Source organism: Gymnogyps californianus, chromosome 13, assembly GCF_018139145.2.
Source record: "Gymnogyps californianus isolate 813 chromosome 13, ASM1813914v2, whole genome shotgun sequence".
In the NCBI taxonomy this organism is placed as follows: Eukaryota; Metazoa; Chordata; class Aves; order Accipitriformes; family Cathartidae; genus Gymnogyps; species Gymnogyps californianus.
The window spans coordinates 24,677,972-24,695,088 of record NC_059483.1 but is presented as its reverse complement, the minus strand read 5'-3'; the positions used below and the strand labels follow the sequence as shown (position 1 = coordinate 24,695,088).

The 17,117-nt window shown below is 44.6% G+C and overlaps 1 protein-coding gene across 1 annotated transcript in view; it reads left to right on the top strand.

Moving 5' to 3' along the window:
- Positions 1-13,556: 13,556 nt before the first annotated feature.
- FGD3 (FYVE, RhoGEF and PH domain containing 3) overlaps positions 13,557-17,117 on the top strand; it is a 119,880-nt gene continuing 116,319 nt past the window's right edge. Inside the window, exon 1 of the mRNA XM_050904795.1 lies at positions 13,557-13,637. Within this exon, the coding sequence (XP_050760752.1) occupies positions 13,625-13,637 (13 nt within the window). The 5' untranslated portion in view covers positions 13,557-13,624. The remainder of the gene's footprint in view (positions 13,638-17,117) is intronic.

The following is a 17,117-nucleotide window of genomic DNA, read 5'->3' as shown; positions in this document are numbered from 1 at the left end:
GAGAGGAGTTGCTGCTGCTCAGTGCAAAGGCAAATTTCCACAAGAAGGAGCTATCACAGCTGCTGAGTGAACTTTTTTCCCTTGTATACTGAGCATGGTATCTCCAAGGTAATCTGAGACCTGATCTCGTACATTGACTCGGCATCAGCCAGCCTTACCTTATCCAGCCCTGTGACTTCGGGACATACTGCTCTTAACTAAGTCATCAGATTTGATAATTATCAAGTGAAGTGGTTGTAAAATGTCTTAGATCCAGTAACTGTGGTTAAAAAAAAAAAAAGCCAACAAACAAGCTGGATCTGGTTCTACATACTAAAGTAGACTGTTTCTGAAGTAAAGATAATGTACCAAGTGGGAGCAGTCTAATGCAAGCTGATTTTTGTGATTATGCTGGAGAAAACCTGGGAGAAAGTTTAAAATTTACTTAAAACCTAATATATACTGATATTTAACGAGGACGATATGTGTAACGTACTACTTGCTGATTAAGGCTACATACATAAGCAAAGCTTGAGTTAGCTACATATAGATGAAGTGAATTTAAGCTAGGCTGAAGTGAGTTATAAGTATGCACACCCAGATTTCCACCAGCTTAGCAAGTAAGAGTCAAAGCTGGTTAACTAAGCTAAAAATGACTTTATGGGCAGAACCCACAAATACTATGGCTTTTGACTGAACCAAATGCTGGGTTAGAAGGACACTCTGCAAAGGCCAAAAATGTACCTGCCCAATTCTCTTTATGTTGCAAGAATTTTGAACAACTTTGTATTTTTAAAATATCTCTGCGATTTTACTTTTAAAAATATCAGCAGTTGGACACTTGAGTTGTGAATGTCCTATGCTAAAATACTGTAACATGCTTAACAGGCAGGAGAAACTTTGATGATTTAGTATGTAGTTTTAAAGAGATCAAACGTATTAAAAGAGCAGATCTCGCTGTGAACATGAGCAGTGCTTTCCTCTTGCAGGTTCTTGTCCTGCTGTTGGGTTTGTGCAAGCTGCTGAGCAGCCATTAGGTATCAGTTTTGGTCTTTGCTGATGTTACTTTAGGAATCAGCTGGAACAAGAATGAATCCAGTTTTCAGGCACCACATAATTTGGTTTTTAGTTGCAGAAACAAAGCCATCTTACTCTGTGAGACCTGCTGGCTGTTCTACAGGGCAGTTCCCTGTGGCTGGCACCTTCTGTTATGCTGCTGGCAGTTCATCAGAGATGGTGGCACCTTCTAGATGTCTCTGAATTGCACGTTCCTGTAGGCTGCCAGTGAAACTACGTGCCTGACTTTGCATCACTGATAGTGGTTTTTAGGGTTTGTGGTTTTCTTAAGTTACCACTTTTAGGTACAATACTAGAATGGCAGGGGAAGAGAAAAAGGTTGCATCTTTGACTTTCACCTTTCTTCCTTTGTGCTATATGGATGAAAGCCTGGGTATTTTTTTCTTGACATAACATAGGAATATATCTCTCTCTCTCTTTTCTGTCTGAATGTTTACTTTCTGTAAAAAAATATTTGCTAAAAGCTTGTTCAGCCTTTAATTGGAACAATGAGGGCGTGGAATAGCTGAGAACGCTTCCTCTAAGAGCTGTTATGCAGAGGCTAAAGTATCTTTCATCGACTCAGTAAAATATGCAGTTAGGCTCTCGGTGATGTTCACAGCCCCCCTAAGTTATCAACAGTCAACAGCAGAACTGGAATTACAGCCCAGAGAAGGGCTGAGAGCTAAAGACGATGTTCGTGTTCTGCCTTTCTAATCTAGTTACAGAAGCTGGTTGGGCAGTGGAAAGTGTGGTAAGAATACATGCCTTTTTCTCCTCCCCTTTGTTTATTACCCTTAGAGTCATTGTTATCATGAGCTTTCCTCATTCCTTTTCTGACTTGGGTTAGACTCTTCATTCTCATCTGGAAGGCTCTTCCCAGAGGTGTAAAGTGAGACTCACTTTTGCTGCTTCATCATATGTACAGAGCTCAGGGCTCTTTTAAGAAACCTGACAGAAGATCTGCTAGCAAAGAGGCAACAAATATATCTTCTTCCATCTCTGTGTCATTTGTAGGAGGCAAAATCGTCATTGCTGCTTTTCCTGTTCCTCTGAAGGCCAGTTTCCACCAGTATCCTGGTTCAGAAGGGATGTTACTTTCATGGAGGCAGAAAAAAGGTAGCAAAAGCAGCCACTGCTTCAATCCCAAATACCTATTCGTAGAAAAACTGATGTGTTTCTGTGGGGGTGAGGAGAAGGGGAAGTGGCAGGAGGAGAAACGCGAAAGTAGGGGAAAGGGTGTAAGCATGAGGCAGATTTTAAAAAAACAATGAAAAAAGAGAGGGAGGTATGCAAGAATATGAAAGAGGCAGCAAGGAAAAAATGGCAGCAATGGATTAGGATGGACTGTTGAGCAACTTGGAGCAGCTGGATCTGCCGTGGGCAGGGATTGTTTGGCATAAAGCCTAGGAACAACTCAATTCCAAAAAAGCAGCTGGCAATTTAGTGTCGTCTGGTAGTACAGACTGCATAGTGTGCATTTCTCCATCTTAAAGGGATCAGCTAGCACATTTATTAGCCGTCAGAGGCTAGGAAGAGGCACGTGAGACTACAGAAAGAAGGAACAGTGCAAGAAAATGAGGAGAACGTGTGGGAGAGGAATATGTTCCCTGGCATATTTGAATGCTTTTGCGTGTGGTTTCAGAATGTCTCATGCAAGTCTCCTGGGTTGCAGCAATCCTCTTTCTTTAAGCTTCAGTTCATAGAATGATTTCCTATCAGAGTATATCAAGATATTTCTTCTAATTAATATCTGAGTCAATCTAAATACAGCTATACTTATCTGAATGTCAATATCAAGTGTAAGCAGATATATTTGACTAGCCTCAGGTTAGGTTGCTTTTAAACATGGTTTTAACTGAATTAGTTTCTGTGTTGTTATGTTAAGAGAACTAAGTTTGCTGCCCCAGCTGCCTATGGAAAGCTACCAGCCAAGTCAGCGTCTGTGTCAGTACCAGCTTCCAAAGCTAAAATAGCCCAAACACTGCGATACCTTATCCTAGTGATGGACACACTCCTGGGGGCTGGGGGATCTGTGACCTTCAGCACCCTCTGGAAATTGCGCAGAAAGTCATGGATAGAGAGAAACAGAAGGGCAGTTAGGCAGAGAGGCAAGAAAGCTGGGCAGTGCGGGACAGGTCCGCAGAGGGGGAGCCGCAGGATTGGTATGGGTAACGTGGCAGTCGGGCCCCGAGTGTTTTAGAACTTAATATTCACAGCTGTGATACCACCGTGATAACCACAGGGTGCCCAGCTCTACCTTACTCATTTAGAGCCCGCATCTCTGCAACATCCTCACTAGAAGTCCCTCCTTTAGCCTGCGTTCCGTGCACACAGCTAAAATGCGTAAGCGCAGATGCTGTTGTAAGTCTGTTGTGGTGGTATGGTCACAACAAAAGGTTGCAGGGTTTGTGCGATTACAGACTACTAGGGCTCCTGACACAAAATACAACTATTCTTATGTGTAGTTGTTCATACTGGGCAGTCTAAAACTGGTTTAAGTAGCGTGAAGAAATTCTTTTCCAAATGAGCTTCGAGAGACTAGAGGGGAGGCAAGAGTGCAAGTCTTTGCTAGGCAGGACACCTCCCCATTGAGGACTTGACAGGAATGCTTGTCCTTTGACCTTGCTGGCTGTGTTTTTTATTCTTCGTGCCCAGCAAATCAAGGCGTAAATTTGGACAGATGAGTTAAAATTTGTACTAGCAGATCAGTTTATGCAGCATGGCTGGAGGATCTGGCCGATATGAAGGTGCCTATTAAATCGTGTTCTTTGCAAGTCTGGCCACCACTGAAGATCTGAACTGGTTTTGCTTCTATGTGGCATTTGTGCTGAAAGCACCAAATTTCCAGTTCAGCCCTCTCATGCTCTGTTAATTACAGAACTGCTAAATGTCTGGAACAGCTCTCTTTGTAATCTCAGCTCTGTGAAATAAGATTGACTGTGAATAAGAGAAGGGAGGAGAATCCAGAATGGGAGATAAATCTTGTTCCCATCTTTCCAAGAACTCTTTTTCCAGATATCAGGATACAGATAAAACCACCAACAAAAAACTATAGAAGCATTGGCATTTGGGCTTAAATTTAGTGCCAGTGGCTGGTTTTGAGGTCTTGCCTATAGAACCTTAAAATATTTTAAAAGGCAAAACCCACGAATAAGTTCACTGAAGCTCGCTGGGAAAAGACTGGATGCCTTGGTAATTGTTTCCTCCTCTGGCTTTGGCAGTCTGGTAAAGGGTTGTTTCATCCTTGTTAACTCTTTAGTTCCAGGTTAAGGGTATGTTCCTGCAATGAGCACTTTAAAAGCTTTGTATCCAGTTCGCAGCTCTAGGTGACATACTTCCATTCATAACGAAATGGTAAAAAATGTAAAAGGGATACACTCATTATGCTTGAACACGCAGTATCAGTGCTTGCAACTCCTTGACTGTTTTATTTTGGAGCAGTTCTGCCAGGCAAACACGAGATGGCAGCGCAATACAGAGCGGCTCGCGGGCGCAGGCTGCACACAGCATCCTTGCCTGGCTGCAGAGAAAGCGGGAGCTGATAGCAAAGCAAAAATTGTCACGTTTTTTCCACGCTAAAAGATTTGACTTTTGCCTCAAGAGTTCTTCTTCCTCTGTTTTGCTTTACCAGTGTTCCCCATGGCTTTTCACAGCTCATCTTGAATGTATTTCTTGCTCTTCTGACAAGTTGCTAGCTTGGCAGGTTTGGAACATAAAGCTTTATGAATGGTTACCATTGCTGCAACTGATTACCCTAAGAATCACGTGATAGACAATAAATGGAACCACAAGTGCGAAGAAATTTTTCTACTTTTTTTTTTGGATCCCTCTGGTAACTCAGCGTGGTTCTTGAGTGCATGCCATTTGTCAGTACGCCACATAATCATTGCCACACAAACTGTTTTGGGCTTGCGCTGGACCTGCCGTGACCAGGAACCTGCCCTGCTTGCTAATTTTAATGCCTAGTAGGAATGGGTTGTGGGCCAGCAAAAGCGATGTTCCCAGCTGCACATTGGGTCAACAGGCTTGATAGAGTGGTTGTCAACCAGCAAGAGCTCAGCCTGCATCTTCCACTTTGCCCATCCTTAATCCAGAGTTTGAGAGCACTGTTTCAAAACAGCCTGGCCAAGATTTCATCATGGCTGAGCACAGCAGACTGCGGCCGGTTCTGGGGAGGCAGCTGCAAATAAGTGAGTACTTCTACATATTTTCAGCTCGCCACTTACCGGCATTACCAGTTTGCGCAGGGTCTTTGCGAAAGGTAAGAAGCTAGGCAAGCACTGCGGAGGGTCTTGCAGCAGACATTGAGTCCCATTGTACAGAGAGGAATGAAGCTAAAACTATTGAAATAAATCGTAAATCTCATGACCTAATGGATAGCATGGCCACACATGCATGGCAGATAGATAGAAGAAACTTAAATATGGAATTTTATAGAAGCTGTCGTGCTTTGGCTCTCTTCCCTGTCATGCCATCGCTGTTTGGGATCTCACGCTATTTTCAGGAGTCAGAGAACCAGGAATCTGCTCTTGCTTTGCAACTGATGAGGAAAAGATTTAGAGCTGATGGGAGAAGTACATTGGGCTTCCTGCCACCTCCAAGCTACTTTCCACTAAGGAGCGATGGTGAATTCCTGCATCTCTGGTCTCCTCGTTGGTCGTTTCTTGCTGTTTCTGTTCTAGCTTGCTTCAACATACATTTTGGGGAAGGTGTACCTGTCAGCTCAGGGCTCTGCCATGCACTGAATCATTCAGAGATAGGATAGCTTTGCTTATGGAATGTTATGTGCTTTGGTGCTTTGGTTTTGGTTGTGTCCCCTACTCATTATGCCTTCAATGGCAATTTCCTTACTTACGGATGTTTTTTCCCCCTTTTTCAATGACTGCAGGAAAATCCAGTGTCTGGTCACAACATGATCAACTAGTCTGAAAAGTTATGAAGAAAGATGTGTCTAGCTCTCTTCTGCACTGGACCTGAACTCATGGTGTACCTTTTTGGTTACTGTCACTCTTCACAAAAGAGAAATAATGCCGTAGATGCTTTTACCATCTGGTAAAAACCAACCCCCAGTGCCAAACAGCCTGTCTCTGTGATAAGACTGAATGAAAACCTAGACTTCAGTGGGGAGCATTAAGGTATGAAGGCAAGAAAAAGAGGATGGAACTTTGCTACTGAAACATGGTAAGATGTGGATGTCCAGAGAGATGTGGGCAAAAATTGGCCCAAGAATGTTTCAAGGGAATTCGATAAATACACAGAAAGGACCTAAATTTAATGGTTTGCGCTAACGCTGCCACCTTTTCCTTTTTTAATGGTTCAGTCTTCACAGAGGTGGAGTCTTCCTCTCGTTTGCAGAAAGGATTTACACACAGACGTGTTTTGTTCCTTTCTGGACACTGGTGGAGAAAAGTCTGAGATAGGTTACTCAGTTAATAATAATGGGAAGAAAAACAAAATTGAGCAAATTGAGGTCTAGGTGACCGAATTCTAAGTACCAAAATGGAAAGCCTAGCTTCATTAGTTTGTGAAGTTCTGCTGCCTAGTGCTAATGAAGAAACTACAGTAATTAATTCCAGTGGCATACCTGCTAAAATTGGTACATTGTTGGTACAACAGGTACAACAATTGGACCTGTTACATCAAAAGTAGTAAATAATTCTATTATTTAATCAACAATTAAAGGCTAATAGTGTTCCAGGAAAGGCTTGATTTCTCTCAGAGATTTAAAGAAACTCCACCAGAAACTCCACTCTTGGGTCTGTAGTTCATCTTCAATTGTATTTTTTCCCTTGTGAGTAAAGTCATGTGGTAAAATAGTTGGTGTATTTAAGCCTCACAAACGGATCCCTAGTTAAGACCATGCTACTTAAAGCCTGCCTTTTCTCATTACAGTAACATCTAAGAAAATACAGGTATAAAGAAAAACGGATAGTCTGACATCTCTTGTCTATTAACTATATCCAAAATGTATGCACAAGGTAAAAATTACATCTACTATATAATTCAGTAGATAAAGATCTAGAAATAAAAGTCCTTGGCTAAAAAGCCTCTCGCAGATTCTGACTTTCAAGGAAGTTCAAGCTTTATAGAAGTATATAAATTAGATTAGATTTTAAAAACTGTTTTTGAAGAGGTCACATAAGATGCTTATGCTGATTCAGCCTACCCAATAAATTCTATGAGAGGGTTGGCCGTCTGACTCCTTGAAGCCAGGAGATGCAAATTGACTGTGCTTTGATAAATCAGGTTTACTTACCTGCTTTCCTGGGGACAGATATGGCACAAGATCTTCCATGTGACAGAAAATAGGCACATCATTGCAGGGCAGGAGCTATACGCAGACCTTTCTCTCCCCCTCTGCTTTACGACTTAGCTAAGCCCAGTCAGGGGCTGGGCAGACCTGTCATTATCACCATAGTAAGATGTGGTTGTAAGGGCAGCTCTGAGGGCTGCAGGAGTAAGTTGTGGGTAATTCTTGATACTGCTGCATTCATCGAGAGCCTGATAACATACAGAGATGGCTGGTTTGAAACTTTTGTAAATGATCATTCAAGAATGTTATTGTATGAGAACCTTTTAGCGGTTTCATGAAGGGTCAAAGATAATCTATTTTTAAAGGATATATGTTTGTATTCTGGATGATTTAGTAATAGATTACATAAATATTGTACTAACCATTTTGGTGATTTTTTTTTTTTTTCAGAGTAAAGAAGTTCTACTAAATAATTTGGCTTCAACTGATTTGCGGGGTCACCCATAAGTAACGGAATAATTACGTAATTGATGCGATGTATTTAGAGTAAAAAAGAGATGAGAATGCCTTTATCAAAATTCAAAATAAGTCAGTGTTTGTTTCTGAACCCAGATTAATAGTGACCAGGATGACAAAAATCAGGTGCCGTAATTCTTTCTGTTTAAAAGCTAAACCTTATTGTCTGCCAGACCATTGTGGCATGTCTTAAAAGTGAACATTTCTAGCCTCTTTCAGGCCAAAGCTGGAGTAAATTTCTAGTCTAATGGTGCCCAGAAAACTGGTATTTGCCTCTCTTGTTTGACAGAGATTCCAGTTTTAGTACCTTTCTAATCAAAGCAACAAACTGACAGAATCTCAGTTTGGCTGATTTTAGGTTACTGAAAACTTTGGGTTAAAATCTGCAATGCCCTTTTACATTATTTAAATATGTAACTAATAATTTCTGAAAAGGCTTAACCTAAATCCTGCTCAACGCTAAGAGCATTTAGGTACCTCTGTCCTTTTCCTTTTGAATACGGGAGTTTATGTTCCTGAAAGACATTGCTTTTGAAGACTATCCCCCTCAATGCATCTGTGCCATGTCAGATGATTCAATTCATAAAGCATATCTTGTTTTTGAGGGTAGTATGAAAGCCAGTGTTGTCTGGAAATGTTTAATCGAATGGTGACAAGCTATAACTCCTCATTTACTTTATAATGTGATACAACATAAATTACAAACATGGGAGCTGAAAGGACCTTCTGGGTCACCAAGTTCATCCCCAATTCTGCAGATGAATATACACGTCTGACAAGTCTGCAGCTTTCAGTAATCTAAAAATATAAATGCAAACCCACAGTAAACAGAATCTAATATATGCACAGAGGTTTCTGTAACACTACTGTGTTCTGTCGTAAGTTTAGCCTTGGTATTCTGGTTGCGGCTAGCAGACAGAGAGACACTCACGAAGAGATCAAGAGTCTGCTGGCTGCCACACATGTTGGCTTTTAGCTAAAGAGGTCAGGAACACCTCCTCATTCTCATCACCCTCCCCTGTGACTGTGGATAGTCACACATTAAGTGTAGCTTTTCTGGTCAGGATATGAGGAGTCCCCTAATGATCGAGCGTACTACCTTCATTTTACAGCAGAGACAGAGAAGAAAGCAAGTGGATCCACCACCCTTGTAGCTCATTGTTATTTGTCAAGTAAGGGCAACAGGATTATTGTTTTCCCCAGCCCAGCATTTAAACGATGAAGAGAACGGCTCTGTTGCCCTCCTTGCGCACTCCAAGAAGAACATTTTTAGTCGTGAAGATCAGGCTCTGGAAAGAGGTGACACACTCTGATCATTCGTTATCTGTGATATGAACCTACTTCTGCTTTCAGAGAGTCCAGATAACAACTTTGATGTATCAAATTTGATGTATTCAGATCTTAAGAAGATCTGAATCAGTTTATATGAAAAAACTGTTAAGCCGGTGTATAAAGAATACCAGTGAAATTAGAAAGTCCCGGATTTGAAATGCCTCAGTGTTAAGGAGAATTAACATTGATTCAGAACAAAAGCCCTAGTAATTATTTAAGTTCAACTCCTTTATGAAGTGGGGATAAAATACAGACTCCGCTATAGAAATCTTATGCCAGAGTATAAAAGCTGCTACAGGACTTGTGTCCTGAATGGAGGACTGCTTTACTTTTATCTGCAGTTCTTTATTTTTGTCTCTCTGTTGTTCTGTGTTTTATTTTTTTTTTTTTCCCCTGGATTCCAGGCTGCTCTGGTAACTGGTGTTGGTGAATATGGAATAAACTTGCTTTTGCCTAAGGTATCATTAAAAAAAACCCAAACCCTACCTCAGTAGGGTTTCAGCTTAAAAATATTTCCCCTTGAAAGCTACCTTTGATGAATCATTTTTTCCCACTTTTTTGCAAATTTAAAGTGAAAGCAACAGAATCAGTTTCAGTGCTGCCATAAATTTTAAACTTTTTATTGCAATTGCTGGTTTAATCTCATTGGGAATGAGAAATAAAGCAGGACTTCTTTCTCTGCAACTGAAAAGACTCAGTTTCAAATTCACGAAAATGACATTGCATAAATACTCAAAAGATGTTACAGTATTCTTCAAATCTTCATCTTCAAATGAAAAGTAGTCTCTTCAGAAAGAAAAAAAAAGCTCTGATCAAAATTCTGAGTTATAAATAAGGACTCTGTACACAAAGGAACTTTGTATATTCAGTAGAGTGTCATATGATGGCAAAAGCACATGAGGGTCACCCTGAGGATTACATCATCCGGAAGAGAACACAACATGCATCTCTTACATGAAAAGCATGTCAGACAAACCCCATGTATTTGCAAAGCCTTAGCTTCTTGGTCTCCACTGTCTCATTAAATCTGTAAGAGGTTATTTTTACCCTCTTTAGATTTATCTTTCCTGGACATGCAATGGTAATCCTTATTTAACTGCAAAGCCTACCATGAGGGAGAATTAATTTGTGTTGAGAGAGCTCTTCTTGTAAAAGAATTTTAATGCGATATGACAGGCAACTTTTTTTCTTTTGGGGGGGAGAAAGAATGAGTATTTGTGTGAACTTTACTAACTGCTTACACTGCATTTATTGACCCTTTTCTCTTACCCTTGCATACATGTGCATTAGACATCAAGGGTTTGAAAACAATAAAAAATATCTGACGATAAAGACCACATTCAATGGACATTGCCCAATGCTTCAAAGCTTAAAGGAAAGAAGTATATTGTACTGGGTGCAAAGTGCAATTTGCATTTGCAAATAAGATTTAATAAAACTAAGACCTTAAGGTGCTCAGCGAGATCCAGTTCAATGCAGAAGATTGCCAATCAGTTTCTATTCCATTTAATAGAAGCTTTGACTTCTTTGAGATTAAGCCTGAGAATGGCAGAAGTGACAGAAATGTTGACAAGGCGGACTTGTTCCTATTACGACTTCCTTCTGAGACACTGAAGGGAAACAGCTTGGGTGCCTGAGATAGTCAGGTTAGGAGGAAAGGGCTTAACAGAGCTCGATATGGATCTACAGCCTGCAACTCAATAAAAGGTTGAGTCCTATGCTTTTACTCAGGAGTCATAAACCGTGCCGCAAAGCACAATCCCAGGTTTTGTTCCTCACACTTTTAAAGGACTGGATGCCTCTCAGTTCAGGGGGGCAAAAGTTACAATATTCAGAGGAAGTGTCCCAGCAAACGCCTTCCTGTTCGAAACCGAAATCTGTACCGTTTTGCTTTTTTGCTGGTAGTGTCAGCCTACCTTCTCAGTAGCTTTTATTCCTTCAAATCCCTAGCAGAGTTGCAAAAAAAAGCCCTTCTTTTCTTTGTTGCTTATCTACTGAAATGGCTTTCTGACTCCAAATTACTTACCTTGGTTGAAGAAATGGCTTATTCTTAAATGTGAAGAAACTTATACTGGCCCTCTGTTACAATCTTTGCTGGCCAAAAGTAATGGCTGCAATTTAATGTTTGCTTAAATTGTACACTCCCTCCAGAATTACTCAACTCATTCTGGTCAGGGATACAAATTAAATACTGCAAACGCCCAGACTGTAAGAGTTGAGAGCACCTAAAATGAAAAATGTTCTAATTCTCTAGAAAAAAAACAAATCAAACCAAAATGCTAGCTAGAGTGGACAGGAAATAAAATGATCCTTTTAAAGAACGCAGGTTATTTGGTGTTCTGGTGCTATATCAGATATGCTTAAATGCTTAAAATAAACAGTTGTTTGTCTCAGCTTTATACTTCGTAGCATAGACCTTGCTTTCTTGAGAGCACAGAACCTGGGTAATTTTCAACAATTGTTAAGTTTGTTTCTGCTGTTGAACGCCCGTTATATCTGATAACCATGTAGCAATAGTTGGTAAGCTCAGATCTGCTCCGGTGACAGTGCTTTGGAGATGTTCTGCCTCATTGTCCTAAAGGACAGGACTAATTTCAGGGAGCAATAACCATTTTGTACAGCAATAAATGCGGGGAGTCTAATCTCTGAAATCGTTAGTTGTATATTAAATTCGTATATGTATATTAATGCTTTGAGGTAGGATTTTGAAAGTAACAGGTAGGATTTCAAAAGTAACATCAAGAAACCCAGGTTGGTTCATTACTGATAAATCTGTTTTCTTACTCTGGTTTAACTGGACCCTATTCATAGAGCTATTCCTTTTATTCTGGAATAATTAGTCCAAAGAAATCCATTTTATGAACTTCATCACAAAAATATTCTTCCATTCCATCACACTATTGAAGTTACCCAAAAGTGTATTTCCATAATGGGGCCTACATCAAAGCCAGATGTTTCAGGGGAAAGATAAGGAGCAATGACCAATTACTGGGTAATAAAAAGTAGACTAAAGCCCAAAGTAGTTAACTTTTGAATTTACTGTTTTGCATTTTTTTCCTGAAGGTAAATGCCTTGGTGAAGACAGTTTTACACGGTTTCGTTCTTTCAGAGATAGATTGCTTGATATACGCTTTTAAGCTTAATACATTTGTTTTGCTCAGTACTATTTACTCCTTGTGATGGGGAGCCGAAGATCTTAACTCTCAGAAAGCTCTCCTTTAAACACGTACCTCACCTGAAAAGGCAGGGTTTTACCTTGGCTGCAGCACACCCTCCGCGGAAGCAGCACTTCACCAGCGCCACGTTAACGACCTGCCACCCGCAAAGCAGAGCATCACCCTTCGGCTCAGCTGCCATCGCTCCCGGCGAGTCCTGCTCCCTGTGCGAGGCGCAGAGCAGTGAGTCAGGGGGGCAGCTCCTGGTCTGACTTTTCAAGAAGCCCTGAAAGACCTGGCGGCTTGGGGTGGGTTTCTGGGAGGTGGGAAGAGGTTGGTTGCCTGAGAGGACCCAACAACAGGGATCGTATATGAATCGCTCTCCGACACGTACATAAAGGACAGGACGCCTGCCCGGGGAGCCATCCATGGCCCTGGGACGTGCGGGCTCAGCTGGGCCTCGCCACATGCCCGACAGCCGCCCCCGGCAGCTGCACCAAGGAGCTTTTGGCTCCGAAGACAACAGCTGCTGTGGGAGCCCCTAGCCTTTTGAAGCCTCCCTTTCTGTTGCTTTTGACGTGATTTTGGGCTTTGCCCTGGGGCCGCCTCCTGTTTCTTGACCAACGAAAGGGGGAGAACCCCCTCTGCGGTGGGCGCGGGCGTCCCGGGGGGCCTGCGCGCCCCTTTCTCCCAGCCGGCTGCAGCCCGCGGGCCGCGCCTCCGGCGGAGCCCACCCGGCTTGCGTGAGGGGAGCGGGACGCGGCCCTCTGTCAGCGCGGGACTCCGCTGGCTCAGCGGGAGCCCCTCGCAGCGCCGTCCCCGGGGGCCACGCAAGCGGTGGCCGTTGCTTTCCCCAGAGCCGCTCGGCGGGCCGGGCGGGAAGGAGGCGCGGGGGGGGGGGGTGGGGTGTCTTCCCCTCCCCGCCACCGCGGCCTGCGGCGGGGCCCCCGCCTCCCGGCCGTAACGAAGTGCTAGGCCGGGCGGGTGCTCTGCTCCCCCGGCCGCCGCCGCCCCCGGGCCGGGAGCAGCACCTGGTCCCCCGGCAGCCGGCGCGGTCCCTCCTGGCGGGTCCCGCTGGCCGCCTGGGCCGGACCGGGCCGGGGCGAGCGGCGCGGGGCCGAGCGGCGGCGGGAGCACCTCCCGCCTCCGCCGCCTTTGGGGGCGCCTTGTCCCGCTCGCGGCGCCTCATGGCGCGATGCAGCTGCAGTGGGAGGGAGAGGAAACCCACCCCCCTCGCTCGGCGGCCGCCTTTGTAACCGCTCAGCCCGGCGCGCCGCCCGGCCCAACTCGCAGCAGCTCGGGGAGCGCCGGAGCGCGGCGGCGGGAGCAGATGGAGCCGGAGGGTAAGGCTGCGCCCCCCGCGCCGCGCCGGGCCCCGCTGCCCGCCCGGGGAGCTGCCCCGGCTGGCCGCACAGTCTGCTGCCCCCAGCCCCCCGCGCCCCCGGGGAGAGGTTTCCGTGCGAGCTCCGCACTCGCCCGCCAAGTTTTCTCCTCAGCGGAGGCTGGGGCGGCCAGGGGCCGCGGGGAGCCCGGGCGGGGGAGCGGAGCGGGGCGGGCGGGGGTCCCGGCGGGGTGGGGTCCGCGGGGTCCCTCCGGCGGGTGCGGAGGCAGGCCGGCCGGTCCCTGGGCCGGCCCCGCTCCAGGTGTGCGAGGGCCAGCGGGGCAGCGCGGCCCGCCCGGCCGCTTCGCCCGCCCCCTCCCCTCGCCTCGCCGGTCGGCGGACGCTGCCCCGCGCGGTCCCGGCGGCGCTGCCGGCGGCTGCGCCTGGCGCCAGGGCCCTCCTCTGCCCGCTCCTCCCCGCCTGCCCTCGCCCCTCCGCGGGGAGCCGGGCACGGCGGCGGGCACGGCCCGGAGCGGCGGGCGGCGGCGCCCCGGGGCCGCGGGGGTCGGGCTGCCCCGCGGGGCGGGGGCGGAGGCCGGGGCCCGGCCTGGAGCGGAGCGGAGCCGCCTGAACAGATCCGGGGCGACGCTTAACTTTTTTTTCATTTTTTATTTATTTTTAAAATTTTTTTTTTTTTCCCCCCTCCTCCCATGAGCGGGCTGGCGTGTTTCTAAGGCAAACCCATTGTCATTGGGGTCCAAACCTCTTCAGGCCTGAGCCCTTCAGCTGGGGCTGGCAAATGCTGCTGCCCTGGTCTTCCACCTCGGTGGAGGTGAAGCGTTGGCTGCGGGGAGTTACACCGCGGTGCTTCCCTTGCAAACTTGGTGGTTGTCTGCAGGCACCTAGGAGAGCCTTGTCTCCCTGCACGGCTGACAATGCTCAGAGATTGCACATTTGAGTAAATATAGTACTAAGCTGTGTAAATATATTTTTAGTTCTCCTAAAACCACATAAAACTAGTTCTGTTAAACGCTTATTTTGGTAAGACTATTATTAACGGCATAGATCGAATTTATTTCCTGCCAATCCATATTTAGGCACTTATGAAATGCTAAGTTTTTCTCCACTCTCTCCTTTTTAAATACCTTTTGGAGCTGTTAGTACTTATAATGTAAACCATTTCTAGCTGCAAATTGGAAACCTCTGAGCCATAATGGTCTGTTGCATTTAGCTGGCTGTCTCTTGTAAGCCCTACAGTCTCATGCAAAAAAAAGAAAGAAAAAAAAAAAAAGCCCTAAAAAACCTTATGAGATTCATGTTTAGAAAATTGGCTGCATACATCGTAGCTGTTTTTTAAACCTCGGTACCTAAGTCACATTTTCCATTCCAAATATTAAGAGTGGTTAAACTATGTTAAAGGGATATACTCTACCTTAGTTCCCTTGCAAGCTTTAGGGAATTTTAACACAAAGGAAAATGGCTCTACAATTTAAAAGAATCTGGGACTAACCGCTTCTTGCAGTGCCTGATACACAGCAGCACCAAAGAGTGGAAGAGACTGTTGGCAATTGTTAATGACCAGAATTGGTTTTGTTGTCCAAGCAGAGAAGTATGCGGAATGTAAATGGGATACGCATGGTGACAAATACATTGATAAAAGTATTCTTGCATTCTTTATGAGAAGTTTATTTTTAATAGAAAGCTAGTTTTCACAATGCTATTAGGATGTTTTAGTTATACAGTTCATACTCAAACTAGCAGAGCTGTGTTTATAAAATCATACCCTGAAATAGGCAAGCTAATTTTGTTCCTGATTTAGCTGACCCAGTTCTTTATATTGTGTGTCTCCTTACCTTAATAAAGCTAGAGAAAAATGATAAAAATGAAATTGAGTTTAAAGGAATTCCTTCTTTTGAAGAAATAAATCCTTATTTTTAAAAAATGGAAGTTCTCTGCCCTGCTTCTCGGGTAGGTAAAGGCTGGATCAACCCAAGAAAGATTATGATGAGTTGCAGACCTGCTGAGGTTCCCCATCTGCCCTGGATCCGGGGATATTCAGACAATCTGACTTCTGGCACCTCCTGAACTACTCGGGTACCAATCCTCAGTACGTTAAGTTTGGAGGCAGGTCCTCCCACACGGATTGGAGCCTGCAGGAGCTGGAATACCTGTGTTAGCAGCCTCTCTCTCCATTAGTTGTAGAAGGAGCCAGGGCTCTCGCGTTAGGCGCTTGTAGATAGGTGCTATACGTATCCCACTGTATGCGTGAATATGTAGTTTTGTTGACTGTGGTTGTCTTCAGCGAGAGAGTTATTTCTGTTTTTAGAGTTACAGCACCTAGAGCGTGGTGATCTAACAGAAGTCTGTAGAGGCTAAGCTTGCTTGCTCTTGTGACTTTGATCAAACGTGCCCTGCTTGTGTAGTCCTGGCTCGAAATCGTTCTTGAATGGAGCTGGAATTGCTGTTGTCCCGTCTCCTTTGGTGCAGCTCCTTGCATTTAAATGTATGTCTAAAACTCTTGCTGAAAATGAAGCCAGGATTCTTTCTTCCCAGAGGAGCTCTGCCTCTTTCCAAAAGTGCAGATGCAAGCCCTGTCAGGAATCTTTCACAGAGATGGGGGAGAAAGACAAGGGGTTGATACTAGGTTGCCCTTTCCTTAAGGAAATCCAGTGTGGTGTAGTAATGCCACGGGAAATACTGACCCGCAGAATTCTTGTGGATGTGCCACAAACTCCAGACATTGGCTGAGGTGGTATGTGCGAGGAGATTGGGACTTCAAAGCTTATTTGGTCTTAAAGTGTCTCAGAGATGCAAGAGAGGATGTTATGTTCAGACGAATACAAATGGTGGAATCAAAATAGAGTGGTGATGGTCCTTGTGGTTTTTTGTGGGGGATGAGCTTCCGTAGCATGATCCAGAACGAGGAAGACCATCTTAGGTCAGTAGCAGTGGAAGCGGGTGGTCAAGACCCTGGGACACCAGGTGGGAAAGACTCGGGAAGTCAGACTCCAAGGTGATGATTTTTTACTTATGCATTGTTTGCATTGCAGTGTTTTCAAGAGAGGCTTTGTGGCTGGGTTTTTCAAAGCATCCCAAGGGTTTTGTACTCTCTGCTCCCTGATCAGGTTGCTATGTGTTTGGTTTTGGGGAAGCCTTGTTCTCAAACAAGGTGTGTGAGATGGGGTGATTTGGGGACCGCTGCCCTGTGAAATCCTGTCTAAAATCCATGTGTTTCCCATGGATTTCAATGGTTTCCCATGGTTTTCAATGAAAAATGAATGACTAACTTCTGTAGGAGGTCTTTGGGAACAGCTTTGTCTTCCTGTGTGTCTGTGAAGTGTCCAGCTCAACAGACACTGGATGTTCCTGACTGAAGCTTGTCTGTTACTACTGACCCAGCTCAATAATAATGAATATATGTTTTTTTTCAAATTGTTTGTACCTTTTTTTGGTTTAGGGATCTTGTTAAGATTATCGGACATCAGTAATATTGGTGCAAATG